This window comes from Trachurus trachurus (assembly GCF_905171665.1).
Source record: "Trachurus trachurus genome assembly, chromosome: 13".
Taxonomy (NCBI): Eukaryota; Metazoa; Chordata; class Actinopteri; order Carangiformes; family Carangidae; genus Trachurus; species Trachurus trachurus.
The window spans coordinates 9392125-9410339 of record NC_139892.1 but is presented as its reverse complement, the minus strand read 5'-3'; the positions used below and the strand labels follow the sequence as shown (position 1 = coordinate 9410339).

Here is an 18215-nt window from a genome sequence, read left to right as displayed (position 1 = left end):
TGATTCTGAGATGATTCCACTGGTTTCAACTAAACGAGGCAAACTGTGAGAGAAATCAAGCGCAAAGAGAAGAAAGAAGACAGCTGAGGAGACGTGGAGAAACAAAAAAAAAGAAAGAAAGAAAGAAAAAAAAAAGTGTTTTGATCCAAGTCCTGTCGTAATACACCAAGGGGGAGAATCCCCCCCATTCCCCACCCACTTTGGCAACTGTTCAACCTCTAAGTCACAGGACGTCTTACAACACCAAACAACTGTCACCTAGAAACGGAGCACTTCGAGAAATGTTGAGGACCATTTCACAGGTTTTTTTTTTTTGTACGTGTTATGTGTGTGTGCACGTTTCCCCCGCCTGTACCCCCCCCCCCCCCCCCCACTCCCCTATTCCACTAAATGAGAATCATATTCGAGACAATGAAATAAACATACATAAACAGTTAAATCAAGATGACAGTCAGTAAAAATATCAATACAAAAAGAAAAAAAAACAATAGGCATGATAAAACAATAACAATAAATCACAATTATTCCAGTGTAAGTGTTTTGTTTCTGTTAAGTCAGTAATGTTTTTGTCCTCAGAGGCGCAGACCAAACCAATCTGCATATTCAAAAGAGAAAAAAAAACAAAAAAAGAAAAAGAAGAGAGAGGAAAGAAATTAAAAACATGCCAGATCATGCTGTGTACCACCGACAACAGAGGGAAAGAGGGGCCAAGGTGCGGAGCAGAGAGGAGAGAAGAAGAGGAGGAGGAGGAGGAGGAGGAGGAGGAAGAACGTCCCGACTCCTCACAGGACGGAGATGGTTGTGGAGTTGTGTCGTGGTTGGTTGGTTGGTCTGATGATCTACTTCCCTCTCTCGCAGCGTACACTTCCTCCCTCCCCGAACGACAGGGAGTAAACAGGGGAGAGGGAGGGACGACGAGTGACAGGTGAGAATAAATAAAGCGGTAACATCTCAGGATCCAGTTCACTGTACATCGCCATTCGCCGCCACCACCACCGTTGTTGTTGTGTTTCACATACGCTTATCACAGTTTGACGGTTTTTTTATTATACACATCTTGATTCCAACTGTTTTGTTTTTCCGGTTGCTCCAGGCTGTAGCTCGCTCCCATGTCGGATCCTCCCACTCGTCCTTACCCTACTTTCACTTTCACTTCTTCCACACTTGTGGAATTCCTCCTTTTTTTTTTTTTTTTTCAGTCATCTGTAGTGTCTCTACTTAAACAATCGTTTCAAGCTTTCGTTTTCGATTCCTTTTCCATGCATTTTCCAAACTTCCCTCTTTTTTCCCACGCAGCGCCCCCCCCCCCCCTTTGTCCTTCCATCTTTAGTGTTATCATATTATCCTTCTTTTCTCCTCTCCCAGAAGCCCCTCACATCCCTCTCAGCCCACCCATGCATCGATCTGTTCTCTCTCTCCCTCTTCCCTTCTTCTCCGTCCATCCGACCATCCGTCTCTTCTCGGGTCACTGTTTCTTCTCGCGAGTGGTGATGGTGACCAGTTGCTTGGCGGCCTTGGCGATGTCGTAGGCGCACTGGATGACCTGCTGAGTGAGGAGCTGGTAGTCCACGGCGGGGGCCCCGGGCTCCGACGGCGCCGCCTTACGGCACTCCACCTGCAACCGCGAGGCACTGGAAGCCAACAGGCGGAGGGAGCAGTGAACTGCGTCCAAAGCTGGGCGCTGTGGAGGGAGAAAAAGAAGAAGGAAGAGGAGAGATCAAAGCTCACGGACGGCGCAAGAATGTACAGTACACAGGAGGGGAGAGACGAGAGACGGACAAGGACGGAGAAGTGAATCTTACTTTAGGGAAGAGCGAGGCCATCTCAGTCACAGCAGAGTGGATCTTCTCAGAACAAGGAACAAAGCTATGGAGGAGAGAACTGAATTATTTACCTTGGCAGCAAACACAAAGCCAAAGCCTGAGGCAGGATGTTGTTTTTGGTGCCGTGCCGTCTCGCCAAATCTGTTTATTTCAGTTAAACCAAACTCTGGTGTGTTTTCCTGTTTGGTTTAGTTAGTTTAGGGCCAGTGTGACACTGTAAACTGAGTTTGATTGATTTAAAGCAGAAGTAAGCGGAATGTTTGTGTTAATATAAGTCTTAAATAGTTATATCTTCCGGCAGCAATCACTAACATAGAGTGTTTGGTCTGAAACACGGGTCTGTCAGTCACTCTGCTCTGCTGTAAGCCGAGGAGAAAACTTTCCTTGTATCCTACAACCTTTATCCAATGAGGAGAGAGAACGGCATGAAGGGGCGGTCCTCTCTGTGTGTGCAGCCAAGGGATGTGCGTGAATGTGGTGACGTAGGGACGAGGGCAGGGACTGCTAACTCCATCGGCTGACAGGAAGTTAGCCAAAACGACCGGATCGCTTACTTCTGCTTTAATAATGAAGTCAAAGCCTAAATTACTATTAAATCCATCTAATTAATGTGACCTGTTCAAGAAGACATCTTAAAGGGATAGTTCAACATTTTGGCAAATTGGCCCATTGCCATAATCCCTATACTTTTAGGAGTAGGTTAATTATCTTTTATTGTCCACCACGCTATGAGATAATAACAGAACGTTACCAGACAGAGTTGTTTTCGAGGCATATGCAGAAACTGCTTGCAGAAAAACTGACCGGAACGCGCATCAGCGGTTTTGCATGAATTTCCCTCTAAAACAACTCTGTCTGGTAACATTCTGTTAGTATCTCATAGCGTGGTGAATGTGCAGGTCACAACTTGTCCACCAGAGCGTTTTGGAGTTGTTGGATTGTGTATTTGATGCGTTTGATGAGGGAAACCAAGAAATCCCATTAGCCTCTGTAGCGTAGCTTTGAGCAGCTTGCGGCTCTGCTCCGCCGTTCTAAAAACAGCTTGCACCGACAATTAAAGGTAACAAACCTACTGCTAAGACTATAGGGATTATGGCAATGGGTCAATTTGATGTTAAACTATCCCTTTAAGTGAGTAACAGATCAGCCTGCAGTGTAAGTAATATCTACACTCACTGCAATTCGTTTGGTAAGCATGTGGTTATTTTCCTTGAGCAATAACACATTTAGAAGTAGGTAAACCTGCAGTGTGTTATGTTTGTTTGTATCTGACTTGGGGCAGTTCATACAGTTCAAACTTTATGAAGTCTGCATGAAGTTTGTGACATTAATCCCACAGTAATCCCCCTCATATCTGAAAGAGATGTCACTTTCCTGCCTCTGACTTGCTGACAGTTAAACGTTAATTTATTCCCCTGATGTTGCAGGATGACAATTGCTGGAATTTCTGATTGAAAATGGTTCTGGTGCTGAATGTTATTGTAATTCTATGTAGGGTGGAGGACCAGCCTGCATTTGTTAACAAGGATATACTGAATAGTAAATGACCCTTTGTTGGCCTTCTGATTGGTCTGCTGTTCCACCAATCAGAGCGCTTCTCTCCATGTCACGTGTTGCACAACATTCTAAGGTTGGACAACCCTGGGATGAAACCCTATGAAACGGGATAGGTAGACCAGACAGCATTTTTTTCGGCAAAAACTACTTTATAATTTTTCAATATGGTTAAAATGTGTGCCTGGGGTACCTGCAATAGCGACTCACGATATCTGGAACTTATTCCCAGAGTCATTCTTATCCCATTCCCCAAACCCAAGACATCAATAAACATACTTAGCCTATGTATATAACATATTACTTTAACCTTCAAAGTTATCCAGCAAACGTAACGTTACCGTTGCTAATGTCTTTTGAACTTTGTGAAGTTTTACGAGTAGAAACGGGAGATCGGCGGAGATTAAGCGTTAGCTTGTAGGTAACGTTAGCTAGCGTCGTTAGCTACTAGCTAGTGAGTGACCAAAACAACGATTTTTCCCCAATTTTCGGAAAAGTCAGGTAATGCCCGTTCAGACTAGGGGTGGGAAAAAAAATCGATATTGCAATATATTGTTGTGCTCTCTGTCGCAATAAATAATCGATACACTGACGGCGCTGGCGCTGTCTTATACAGTAATGTTACAGAAAACCTGCATGTTTTTTCTCCTCATGTCCTACACTAGAGAACTTGTTCTTCTTATCACCAAAGAGGCTGCTCTCTCTCTGACAGCTGATTTTTTAAATACCATGAATGGAAAGCATAAGAAACTACATAAAACAAGTTGCTACTGACTTTTCAGTATCATAAAGCACTGTCTTGGTTTACATAAGACATGTTATTAATGTTCATGCACTTTAATGTCTCCAGCTGTACAGTGTTTATTAATTTGTACATTGTACAAAGTTTTGGAATAAATGCATGAGACTTTTTCCTTTTTATGTTTTTTTTTTCAGTCACATATATCGTGATATATCGTTGATGAAATTTCTTGCAATATATCGAATATCGCAGATATCGTGTATCGTGATATTATCATTATCGTGGGCCAAATATCGCCACAGTATCGAATCGTGAGTTACCCATATCGTCCCACCCCTAGTTCAGACGCTCTTTAGCCACATCTGTCTTCTATCACAGACACCATTTTTCTGATGTATAGGTTAATTCAAAGTTTCCTTACAAGCAATTTCAATCTGCCTAATTTTCAATGGTTTCCAATGGGAGTTAACCCTTCCGTGACCATTGTTTGTCCAACCTAGCAACAGTAACCTGGAGTGTGTGTCAGTCAACCCACCTGTCGTGTTTGAACTCCTGCGCGGCCCTCAGCAGCTCCTGGATGTTCTTGGTCACCTGCTCGGTCTTCAGTATGACGTCCTCTGTGCAGGGCAAGGTGGGGTCTGGCTCGCCCGCGTCGCCGCCACCTCCCTCTTCAGACTCCCCGCGACCTTCCTCCTCACTGCTGCGGCCCATACTGAGAGCAAGGAGACACACTTTTTAGTAAAGACCACCTTGGACTTAAGAGCTGACAGTGGGGGAAAAAACAAAACAAAACAAAAAACACCATGTGTGCTCAGTGGCAACAGTTTCTGTGAGTCTGACCTTAGTGAGAGGTCGTACGTTTGTGTGTTGTCATAGTCGCTGTCTGTGCCGCTGCCATGCTTCTCTGGTTTAGAGACCTGGGGAGGGAAACACAGCAACAATACCTTCAGTCACAAAAAATTGTCACAAAATTCACCAAAACACTCAAGCGCAGATTTTGAAAAGGCTTTTGCTTTTTTATATTAAAAAAAAAAGTTATTTTTATACAAATTGGATTTATTATTGTTTTATGGTGGATTTGCAACTAGGGATGTCACGATTGTACATTTTCTTGGTACGATTATTATGCATTAATTAATTTCACAACACTAAGAATGTGTAAAAATCAAATATAGTCAAAATATATTTACATTACTCATTGTTTACACAAAATATTTCAAGTACGGTATATATTAATATAGGACCAATTATTAACCCCCAGGGGAAGTGTTTGAAATATTCAGGTCATAAATTGTTATCTATACCAAGTGTTTACATTTACTTTGATAGTTTTTTTTTTTTTTTTTAATAAAAAATGACACGCTAACATTTAAATTCCTACCAATTCAATGTTACGTTAGTAAAATGGACCAGTATCTGTGCATTTACCTTTATTTTTGCGCACATCTGCCGACAACATTCCAACATAATCTTTTTGGGAAAGTAACAGCATTTAGGAATCTTCACGATTAATTAATTGTGGCTTTTAATACCACAATTAATTGTGAAAACAAGTAATCGTGACATCCCTATTTGCAACTAAATTTGAGTAAAGGGAAAACCTTCTATTCAATGGTTTCTTAACATCTGTATTCTGGCCCAGATTCCAGGGCATTGCAGTGTTTGTATTTGCCTGCAATATAAGCCTCTAATCTCAACTTCCTGAGTGGACTGAGTGCAGGATCGTGAGAGTAGGAACAAATCCATCTGAGAGAGAAAAAATCAACAAAAAAAAAGAAAAAAAAGAAAAACCTGAAGAACTCACCATGTATCTGCCCATCTCTGTAGATCCAGACAGATGCTGGCCTCCATACGGCGCTGGACCTCCTATGCTACCCTTCCTTACCTGTGAAGAGAAGGGGAGACAAGATAGGACAGAGGGAAGACAGAGGAGGGATATGAGATGAGATGAGGAAGAGGTGGAAGGAAAGGACGGATTTGCGGAGAGGAAAGATGATGAAATAGGGAGAAAAAACAGAGTGTGGAGACAGAGAGAAGAGTTGTTTATATTAACAGCAAAAACACAGCATGAAGGAGCGGGTGAGAACAGCGCCAGTAGCTCACCCATCATCCTATCAAGACTACAAGCCTCTATAGTTTCTAATGACTACACTGAAAGAGCACACGGTCGGCTACACTAACCAATCATCAACAGCTACACATCACACAGCGTTTCTACGATTGACTACTGGTTCTATAAACTGCTGCTGATCTCCAGTGCTAGGGTGTAAAATAGGCAGAGGTGGTGCTCGGTGAGAAAATCCTACACTTGAGGACAAAATGAGGAACAATGCAATGACAGACAGAATGCTTACATCCAGAGGATGCACGGCTGCACTGCAGTGAGCAAAGGGACAGACAGGTGAAGAGACAGACGGACAGAAAGAGAACAGACACACAGGTAAATCTTTGTGCAAAGAGATGAGGAACTGGACGCTGGCTTATCGTCTGTGGAGGTTTTTTGTGTCATGGTGATTGATTGTGTGCAATGCATGCTGAAGCTTCATAGATGTTGCTGTAGGATAAATGCTATGACAGGCTGCCTCTGTCTTATTGGACATTTTAAAAGGGATAGTTCAACATTTTGGCAGATTGGCCCATTGCCATAATCCCTATAGTCATAGCAGTAGGTTTGTTACCTTTATTTGTCGGTGCAAGCTATTTTTAGAACGGTGGAGCAGAGCCGCAAGCTGCTCAGAGCTACACTACGGAGGCTAATGGGATTTCTTGGTTTCCCTCATCAAACTCATCAAATACACAATCCAACAACTCCAAAACGCTCTGGTGGACAAGTTGTGACCTGCACATTCACCACGCTATGAGAGTTTTGCATGAATTTGCCTCTAAAACAACTCTGTCTGGTAACGTTCTGTTATTATCTCATAGCGTGGTGAATGTGCAGGAGTTTGATGAGGGAAACCAAGAAATCCCATTAGGCTCCGTAGTGTAGCTCTGAGCAGCTCACGGCTCTGCTCCGCCGTTCTAAAAACAGCTTGCACTGACAATTAAAGGTAACGAACCTACTGCTAAAACTATAGGGATTATGGCAATGGGCCAATTTGCCAAAATGTTGAACTACCCCTTTAACTGGATATAGACGGTCGTTGTACTTCTTGTCTTTGTGAGTGTGTGTGTCAAGCATCTTTAGATTAAGTAGCTGTCCAGCAGCAGGAAAAGTTAGCTGTGAAGTCAAAAAATGGTTGAAAATGCAAAGGTCAAAGGGTGCAGAGCAGGTTAAGAGAGGCGAGCATCAGATGCGTTACCAGGCAACCAAACAGACAAGACAAACCCTTTTTTTCTTCCATCTTTCTCCCTCAGGTCACAGTTGTGCATTTCTCCCCAGTTTACGGTGCTAAAAAAGCATGTTTCCAGTTTCCAGTTAATGATTTAACTTTTAAATGGAGATGATGCACAACTGGACCTTTCAAAGAGAAGGACCTGGAACTGAGATGCAGGGGGGGGGGGCAAAGTCGGAGGGAAAATAGAGTGGAGGGTCGGACTGTCACCCATCAGTCAGCCAATCGGGGGCCACCAAAAGGAGAGTGGGTGGGTGGGTGGGAATAGAGCACTGGAAAAGAGAGTAACGACACGCATTGGTCCAATGGAAGCGCCTACTGATGGCGGAATATGGGTATTGCAAAAGCGCCCGAGAACTGACATCTCTGCATTGTTGGTGAATGAGCAAGTGTGGTATTTTCAATATTTTAAGGACATTTATAGATCACCCACGTTTATAGCATCATTGAGGACCCCTTACAGATAAACATTAACACATAGGCGAGTAAAAAAACAACAACAAAAAAACAGTTATCTACATTAATGTTTCAATCTACATTTTGTAATAAACAAATTATAAGTACGGATATAATTTGATATGACCAAGACACCTAAAAACAAAAACACGGCCGTTTTCATCAATTTACAAGCAAGTGGGCAACACACATACATGGGAGTGAATGGGTTTTCTGGGCGCTTTTGCGAAGCGGAAGCAGGAAGTAACGGCCCCATGGGTCCTCAACTCTGAAAAAGTCTCCATGTAAATGAACGGGAGTCAAAGTTTTATTTCGTGATCCCATTGAATTGTGTCATGAGAAAAAAATATGACCTCTACCCGTTTAAAACATCACGTTTCATGCAGAGAAATCAGCAGTTTATCGTAAAACGGCAACAGAAGAATGTATTTTGTGTGACGACCGCTCTAGGACTACAAATCTGGTGTCCCACAAAAAATATGTCACCAACTGACACGGGAAATGTGGTGACGTCACCTACGCGACCTGTAGTCTTTCTGGTTACGGATTCTTCGGAATTTTATTTTACAATAGTTTTACAACTAACTGCTGATTTCTCGGCATGAAACGTGATGTTTTAAACAGGTAGAGGTCATATTTTTTTCTCATGATTCTCTCAATTCAATCGGATCACGAAATAAGATATTACATGCAACTATTACAAAAAATGAAAGACAGAAAAGCTATAAAAACCTTCAAATATTATAAATTATTACAAACAACTATATGATTTAATAATACCTATAATATATAATATAATAATAATAACCCTTTCAATGTATATTTATATATTTTTTGTTTATTTGTTCATTGTATGTTTATTGTTTGTATATTTGTATGTTTGTATGTTTAATAAAAAAATTAAAAAAATGTTTTGTAGTGGGTAAACTGCTTTTTAGGTGGTAAACTGTTCATACTTGTATCACACAGACCGGTGGTTCTCAATTTTTACATCAAGGACCCAAAATTGACACAAATTAGACCACGGACCCCCATTGGACACAAGTTTGAAGCAAACACCAGAAATACACAAACGATCAATGTACGTTTAAATTAGGCGTACATTATAGAGAAATTTCTGGAAAAAAGTGGTACAATTTCTCAAAAAAAGGTTGAAACATTTCCTGAAAATAGTGGTAAAGTTTTCACAAAAAAGTTTTAAAAAGTGGTAATTTTTTTTTGACTCCCGTTCATTTACATGGAGCCTTTTTCCGAGTTGAGGACCCATGGTGACCGTTACTTCCTGCTTCCGCTTCGGCACTCAATACCCATATCCTGCCACTCGGGGGGCAAAACGCTTACCACGGGAGTCGATGGTGGTGTCGTTACTCTCTTATTCCAGTGCTCTAGGTGGGAAGTACAGGGAGCCAAGGGGGAGTTTCTAACTTACGCTGGGTGTGTTGAGGGGCTGCAGGCGGGCTGCCAGGGAGTCCAGGGCTGGGGGGCCGTGGGCCGTGGGGCCGGGGGCCGCGCCCGGTTCGTACATTGAGTAGGCCTGGCGGTCCCTCCGGTGGGGGTGGGGGTGGTGGTGGTGGTGGTGGTGGTGGGGATGCGAGTGGGGGGCGACCGAGGAGGGCACCGAGAGCCCCGGGGGGTCCGCTCCTCCTGGCCCAAACCCCCCACCCAGACCCGCTCCGCCTACTCCTCCTCGCATCACACCCCCCTGCCAATGACCTCCTCCCCCTCCTCCTCCTCCACCACCAGGACCCCCTACCCCATGGCCGGCTGCCCCCCCAGCCTGCTGGCCCCCCCGCAGGGCACTGTTCTCTGTCTGCATCCGTGTGATCTACAGGAGAGGAGGAGGAAGGGAGCAAGGGAGCAAGGGGGGAGGAGGGGGAGGGGGTGAGAGGATGGAGGGGAGGGACATGGGGAGGTTGAAGGGAATGGAAGGGGAGGGGGGGGGGGTCAACTGAATCGTCAAAAAACAAGCATCCACAATCGCATGTACATTATAGGCTCATACAGGGGCTTCATGTATTAATTCACATCAGTCCTGGGAGAGGGGAGGGGAGGGGGGGGGGCGTGGTAACAAAATCCTTAGTAAGGCAGATGTCAAAGCAGGTGGGTTAGGTTTTGGGGAGTGGGGGAGGGGAGGAGGGAAGGCTACATACCTAGGGATGTCACGATTACTTGTTTTCACAATTAATAGTGGTATTAAACCACATTTAGGCACAATTAATTAATCGTAAAGATTCCTAAATACTAGGGGTGGGGGAAAAAATCGATTCACATAAACATCGCGATATCTTTTTTGACGATTTTTAAATCGATTTTTTTTTTTTTAAATATTGTGCAATGTGCATTTGTTAGCCTTTTTTACATACAGAGTACAGGTTTTGAAAAGGGTTTAAGTTCACTTTATAATGGAGTATGTTAATTTATAGGCTCCTACAGTATTTGTGTGCAGATAAATGTTAAAAATGCAGACTAAAAACCGAGAGAATCGGCAATATCGTAGAATCGCAATTTCAATCGAATTGCCATCCAAAAAATCGTAGAAGAATCGAATCGGAAGAAAAGTATATCGTCCCAGCCCTACTAAATACCGTTACTCTCTAGAAAAGATTATGTCAGAACCGTATCGGCAGATGTGCACCAACATAAAGGTAAATGCTCAGATACTGGTCCATTTAACTGACGTAACATCGAATTGGTAGGATAAATATTAGCATGTCATTTTTATTAAAAAAAACAACAAAATAAAACAAAAAACGACTAAAATAGACATAAACAATTGGTATGGATGACGATTTATGACCTAAATATTGCAAACATTTAATAATTAGCCATATATTAATAGATACTTGAAATATTGTGTGTAAACAATGAGTAATGTAATTATATTTTGACTATATTTGATTTTACACATTCATATTGTTGTGAAATGAATGAATGCATAATAATCTTAATACCGTTATTATTTCTTTGACAATAATCGTACCAAGAAAATTTGTAATCGTGACATCCCTATACATACATACCTGCATATACACATAGTTTAGCGGGGTCAGTGAGGGGCAACGTTACGTGGGTTCACCTGCTCTGATGTAGCGCTGACTACCGACTCATTAGACATCCATTATTACTTTGTTACTGGCAGTGTGTGCTCGAGTGTGCGCGCGTGTTTGCAACTCAACTCTTCGCTAAATCTTAACGGGACGACAAGAAGACATGAATGAATCATGGATCATGGGTCACATAAGCTGACACTAATGAATACATTAAGCTAATGATGATGACTCACAAGCATCCAAATGAAGCGACAATTAATAGATGAGCACTATTAAAGCTAAACTAAAAAAAAAAAAAAAAAAGACAGCTAAAAATGAAGAGTGGGTATTCGCGGCACCTTGAGAATGACAGCTGCTTTTAGTTCTAAGATAACACTGGAAAAACCTGTCACTGAATTCATCTTCCAGAGACAACAGTGTACTCAATTGACTCCCTGTCAGGAGAAATACATCAGCTTGCAAAGATATTAAAATATTGACTTGTCTCTCCATCATCCTGCCCTCGTTCTGTCTGAATCGCTCGCTCATTCTCGCTTTGCCAACCTATCTCTGTCACTTTGTCTTGTTTGTCTTCGGCACGCCCCCATCATCTGCTTTCTGTTTTTATATTCCAATCTTTCAGAGGACGACTTTATGCCAACCCTTCTTTGCATCGTCCCATCTCTCTCCTTATTGCTCTCCACTACTATCAAATAAGATTTAAATGTCAATAAACGAGTAAAATAAGTGGATCCCCGGTTCTGTACGTTCTAAAGTTCAGCATATCATAAATAACCTGTGACCTTTATTGCCTGATTCATCCCTAACCCCTTCGTGCTCCCTACCTCCTTCTGCAGCCGCCGCAGTTCCTCGCTCAGGTTGTTGTTGACTTTCATGAGTTGCTGAACCTTGGCTTCCGAGGAGGCCAGGGCCTTCTTCACCTCCAGGTACTCCTGCAGGGTGATGGGACCGTCGGACAAGTCTGACGAGTCCATGCTCTGGATTGATGGGACACACGGGCAGGCGGACAGAAACAGACAAGAAGTGGAAAGTGAGGTACAGAAGTGAAGCTGTCATAGGATGAAAACCATTAAATTTACTCATAATGTAAAACTTATTTCAATGCATTTTTTTTGTACCAGTAAAACAAGACATACAGTATGAATATCTGGCATTTCAGCTGGGTTAAAGGAGAATTACGGTCATTTTTGACCCCTAAATCGTTGTTGTGATGGTCACCCAGTGCTGGGGGGAGCAAAAAACACGACTAAAATTGATGCAGGCAAACCAGAGTTACACCATGGCTACCCGGCGCTAGGGACAGCGACAACGCTAACGCTAACAATGTCCTTGTTGCCTGTTATGTATTTTAAATGTTGAAGCAGTTGCTGCAAAACACTTGCCCGTTTCGGGACAATAAAGGAATTTACTTACTTACTTACTTACTATGGGGGCAATTCTTTCAACCACAACAAACACTTAAAAAACAATCAAATATCTATGGTACATGACTCGAATCCTTACGACACACCACTGAACTCATATAGTGTACAGTATAAACCGGTATAAACTTTGTGTTTTTGCATGTTATCACTCACCTCAGACAGCGTAACTCTAGAACGTCCTGGAAAGACATTACTATCCAATCGCAGAGCGCCTGCTCTCCCCGCCACAGAAACAAACACTTTTTTCTTGTTGTGATGATTTCTTTACAAAAATAAACGGTCTAGCAGTGCAGTGGTAATGTCCAAAATATCTTATCATCACAACAAGGAAAAAGTGTTTGTTTCTGTGGCGGGGAGAGCAGGCACTCTGCGATTGGATAGTAATGTCTTTCCAGGATGTTTCAGAGTTCGGCTGTCTGAGGTGGGAGACTACATGCAAAAACACAAAGTTTATACTGTTTATACTGTACACTATATGAGTTCAGTGGTGTGTCATAAGGATTACAGTCATGTACCATAGATATTTGATTGTTTTTTGGGTGTTTGTTGTGGTTGAAAGAATTGCCCCCATAGGTTAGCGTTGTCTCTATCCCTAGCGCCGTCTAGCCATGGTGTAACTCCGGTTTCCCTGCATCAATTTTAGTCGCGTTTTTTGCTCCCCCCAACACTGGGTGACCATCAGGACAATGATTTAGGGGTCAAAAATGACCGGAATTCTCCTTTAAAACAGACCGTACTGCTGACTGAGAGGAAGAGGGCTGCAGAACAGTACTAAAGCTGATCACATCAGTACATAAAGACAGTACAGTCCCAGTTCTACTCTCAATATGCAATCCACCCCCACTTCCTGTGACCCTGGAACATGCTCCAACTCAGTCCTATACCACTCCCTCACCCAACCTTTAAAAACATCTTTCACACACTGTTCTTCTGAGCTCTTTCTTCTCAGTTCATCCACCTCCAACTTAAACTCTGTCAATTTTTACTCCTAAGTCCCCCACTTCATACATACTGTACTGTACACGCAAGGACATCAGATGACACACCAGAGGAATGAATGCACATATTTTAAGCGTGGCAGTGTGAACCTCTGACTTGTGGTCTGTCAGTACTTTGTCCACTGAGCTAAAAAAAAAAAGTGCACAGGAAGGGGGGATAGTTACTGGTTTAGCTGTTGTTTACTCTGTCTTTTCCACCACTCCCACTGCTGCACCATTTCTCCTTTCTTTCTCTGTCTCCTCTTCCCTCCCTCCCTCCACACACACACACACAGTCTCTCTCTATGAACAATGCCTCTCTGACAGGGACCCAGAATAGCTGATGATGTCACTCAGGAGCTATGTGGCAGCTCTGACTGTGGCCACTCCCCGCAAAGCATGCTGGGACACGCAGTCTTAAAGAGGAAACCAGGGGAAAAGCCTCTGCTAGCTCATATTCAGACACTGAGTGAGAGAATCAAGGGGCTGACTTGTTGAGTAAAAACTCCTGGTGAGGTAACAAAGCAGTGCTGCATATTTACTACAGCTAAAAAAAAAGTGGAAGCAGTCAAGTAGGATACCTTTGCACGGTTGCTGCGTTGCGTGTTGTTGTTGTTCTGGGTGGTGAGCTCGCTGTCTGTGTCTTCATCAGATGCTACGCTGTCGTAGTCGTGCTGGTCATCGTCGATGCCCAGGTCCAGTGTGTCTGGCGACGGGGAAGAATATGCTCATTCATTACAGTTCTCTCAGTACGGGCTATTATCAGCCCTCCTCTGCGCTCTCATCTGCCTCTTGGGACGGCTCAAACTGATAAGACTGTCAAATGTCTGTACAGTTTAAAGGGATATTTCAACATTTTTGGCAAATTGGCCCATTGCCATAATCCCTATAGTTTTAGCAGTAGGTTTGTTACCTTTAATTGTCGGTGCAAGCTATTTTTAGAACGGCGGAGCAGAGCTGCGAGCTGCTCAGAGCTATGCTCATGGGATTTCTTGATTTCCCTCATCAAACTCATCAAATACACAATCCAACAACTACAAAACGCTCTGGTGGACAAGTTGTGACCTGCACATTCACCACGCTATGAGATAATAATGGAACGTTACCAGACAGAGTTGTTTTAGAGGTAAATGCAGAGACTGCTTGCTGAAGAACTGTCCCTGACGGGAACGCGCATCAGCGGCTTTGCATAAATTTACCTCTAAAACAACTCTGTCTGGTAACGTTCTGTTATTATCTCATAGCGTGGTGAATGTGCAGGTCACAACTTGTCCACCAGAGCGTTGTGGAGTTGTTGGATTGTGTATTTGATGAGTTTGATGAGGGAAACCAAGAAATCCCATTAGCCTCCGTAGCGTAGCTCTGAGCAGCTCGCGGCTCTGCTCCGCCGATCTAAAAATAGCTTACAGCGACAATTAAAGGTAACGAACCTACTGCAAAGACAATAGGGATTATGGCAATGGGCCAATTCGCCAAAATGTTGAAATATTCCTTTAAAATATACATATACCACCTGGTGTGGTATAGATTTGAACTGTCTAACAATAAATCCTGAAAATCTCTTCCCCGACTTCACTAAATTGCTGGACTGAATCAATTTCTGCTTACAGCCATAATCACAGTTGCTTCATCAATAAACTGACTTGTGTCTATATATATTATTTGTAACCAGGTTAAGTAAGGTCCCTTCTTTTTTGCTATTCTTGAAAAAGCTTTATAAACCTCTTGAGCTCTCAGTGCTAATCTGTGTGTGATTTCCTCCCAGTGTCTCACCAGTAGGGCTGCTGAGACCTTTTCCCTGCTGTCTCCTCTTGGCGTCACTCAGGATGTCGATGATGAGCGTGGCAAACTCCCGAGCGTTGAAACGGGCCAGCTTCTGACGGCCCTGAGAAGGACAGGACAGGACAGGACACAGGACTTGTGTTATTATCCACACACATGCACACAATGACACGACCAGCTGAAAAATGTCTTAAAAGATCTATCAAGAGTGGTGCAGTATCGAGAGAGAAAAAAAAACAAAAACATCCAGCCCACAGTCAGTGCTTCAATGCCTCTGCAACTACTGTGGTCAGCTACCATGTGCTGTGGAAAAACACAGTAATACTGAGCACTCACAACACACACACACACACACACACACACACACACACACCGTCACAACTGCACTCATACATTCACAAACATTAGCAATGAAACATAAACCGTGCAATTACACAAGCGTGCTGGCATCCATGTATGAGGATAAAAAAGGTCAGTTTCCACTGAAGTGCTGGACTGGAATTATTATTACGCACAGACTAGTGATGTGCGATTCACAACGGGGCGCTTTAAAAAAAACAAAAGAAGGTAAAAAGTTCAACTCTAAATGTGTTCTGCCTCCATAAATAGACAGTAGAGCCCTAACCACAGTGAACTGCCCTATCAGAGCGGAGCAAAACGTGGCGATGTGGGTGTTTTTTCTGCGTGTGTATGCTTGTGTTAAAAAGTCAATGTTTACACTAATGAGCCACACGGATGAGGAGAAACTATGTGAGAGGACATATGGGAATTCTCTCTCACACTCACACACTTTGGAGGGAAGAGGGAGTGAGGAGGAGACATAGAGAAACACGGATGGATTACGTCTCTCCTCTCTCACAGCTGAGGAACATCCCCTGTCGATTTCACACTGTGTTAAAGGGATATGCCAACACTGGAAGTGTATAGGTAGTGTTAGCCTCCCTCCACCTAAAGTCATCAGAGAAACTCTTCAGCAACTCTAAACGGAAACCGGCGGGCCGATCTTCGTCTCAGAGCTGACAAAATTCTCCGGTAAGGCATCTTGAGCGGTCAAATGCCGGTAACGGGACGAGATCGGTCAAAACGGAGGGTTCAAGCAAAGACAGTTTATTTTGGTTCAAGCTAGCTACATCGAGGGTAGGTTAGCTTCCTATTTCAAAGTAAAAGCACAAATTCTATTGTCATGGTTTTCTGTATGTAAAGGGCAACGGGTGTTTTATTTTGTGAAAGTAACTGGAAGTGCGTTGGTCACAACGGCTAGCTTGAGTAGCGCCGAATTCGTCCGAACAAAATTGTAAACAGCTGGTATTTAGACAAATTAACGACACACTGTTGATCTAAACGGCTACTTTCTCGCCTAAAAATGTTTGAAATGTCGATTAAGTGATATATTTACAGAGTTTAGAGCTAAAATGAAATCAGCTTCTGATGGCTGATTTCGGCTTGGGTAGGAGGCAGGCTAACGCTACCGATACACTTCCAGCATTTGAGCTAAGCTAATTAGTGGCACGCCAGCTCTGCCCGTATCTCCCTTGTTACTGCACGTACAATCAAAAGGATGGTGTCTATCTGCTGGTCATGGACTCGGGAGAGAGGCAAGACATGGAAAAAAAAATGTTGGCGTATCCCTTTAACAACTTTTTTTTACCTTTATCTATTCTTCTCAGTTTTCTCATCATCTTCAGGTTTTAAATGACTTTATTCCCTAACGTATGCATGCGTTCTTTTTTTTTTATCAACCAATACAAACAAACAATATGAGCAAGCACATGCCACCTGCTGTTATTTGCATTGTGCGAGTGTATGTGTGTGTGTATGTTTACCTGGTTGCGTGTGGCAGAGTATTCAGGATTGACGGGTAGGAAGGGCACTGCGCTGCGTTCTGTTACCAGAGTGCTGTGGTTCTGGGTCGTAAGCCACACTGGAGGAGACAAGCAGATGAAGCAAAAAATAAGCCTGTGTATGTATGAGTGTGTGTGTGTGTGTGTGTGTGTGTGTGTGTGAGTGTGTGTGTGAGGGTGTCTTGAAGCCACAAGGCCGTGTTGGCTGGAACATGTGCTGCCAAACAGTCCATCCGCCCACACATGCATAGAGACATAAACAAAGTACAGTATGAAAAAAAAAAAAGAAGAGAGAGAGCGAGAGAGTAGATTCTAAAACCGTCGTGCTCTGGCCCATCCCGCTGAGTTTGTGTATTCTCTTCTCGCCACTTACCTGCAGTGCTTCTATCAGAAGGCACAATATGACTGCTACTGCTACTGAAGGAACAGGAAAGATGTGAAAAGGAAAAGAGAGAAAAGGAGAGCGACAACGAGCGGAGGAGGAGGAGAGAGACTCAAGAATTTCTGAGGCACTTCCTCACTCTTGACTCTCCTCCTCCCGCCTTTACGCGCTCGCTCTCTCCGTTTGGCCTTCCTCTTTAATAGTCATTTTCCTCTTTCTCCTCGCTGTGTCCTTCAGATTTCAATGTCCAAACAGAATCTATTTTCTCTGTGAATTCTTTTCTCCTGCCCCCTTTTTCCTTCTCAAAGGTCATGTCAATGATGTCATGTGGAGGTGTTTCTTTTTTTCTTTTTCTTTTTTCTTCAACATTTAGTTTCCATGTAGGGAAAAAAGTCAAAACACAGGCAGATATTTCTACTTTATAGAGGATAAAACAAGGCAGTGATCAGCAGGGAGGAGACGAGGCCTACCTGCATCATTTTCTCTGCGATCCACCTCGTCGTAGACATCCATCGCTAGCTCCTCAAACAACCGATTATTGAGCTGTCACAAACAAATAAATTAGATATAGAAGATATATCAACATGTATTTGTACATACATAGCAAATCTAACAAACACTATTGTGTAAAACTGAGTGAGAACAGAATGAAACAGGCATGATGACAAATATCTGGGCTGTGCGTGGTTAAGATTTTACTTGGCATGTTGTCTCAACCATCTTTTTCCAATTTTCCCAACAACTTTTGTGTCACGGTTTCTGACTAAAGTCCTTCATTATGTGGAGAACTGACCACTGGGGCTCAGTTTCTGGATTACTATCAGTCCGTGGGCCTAAACAGATGGCTCT

At 43.1% G+C, this 18215-nt stretch overlaps 1 protein-coding gene across 2 annotated transcripts in view; it reads right to left on the bottom strand.

The window, feature by feature from the left end:
• Positions 1–348: 348 nt before the first annotated feature.
• Positions 349–18215, bottom strand: part of git1 (G protein-coupled receptor kinase interacting ArfGAP 1) — a 34562-nt gene continuing 16695 nt past the window's right edge. For both annotated transcript variants that reach the window (XM_083985843.1, XM_083985844.1), the window contains 11 exons: positions 17837–17909; positions 16967–17064; positions 15135–15246; positions 13943–14067; positions 11785–11937; positions 9340–9735; positions 5924–6004; positions 4960–5036; positions 4655–4831; positions 1803–1866; positions 349–1681 (listed from right to left, as the gene is read on the bottom strand). In XM_083985843.1, coding sequence (XP_083841969.1) covers positions 1466–1681; positions 1803–1866; positions 4655–4831; positions 4960–5036; positions 5924–6004; positions 9340–9735; positions 11785–11937; positions 13943–14067; positions 15135–15246; positions 16967–17064; positions 17837–17909 — 1572 coding nt within the window. In that variant the 3' untranslated portion in view covers positions 349–1465. The remainder of the gene's footprint in view (positions 1682–1802; positions 1867–4654; positions 4832–4959; positions 5037–5923; positions 6005–9339; positions 9736–11784; positions 11938–13942; positions 14068–15134; positions 15247–16966; positions 17065–17836; positions 17910–18215) is intronic.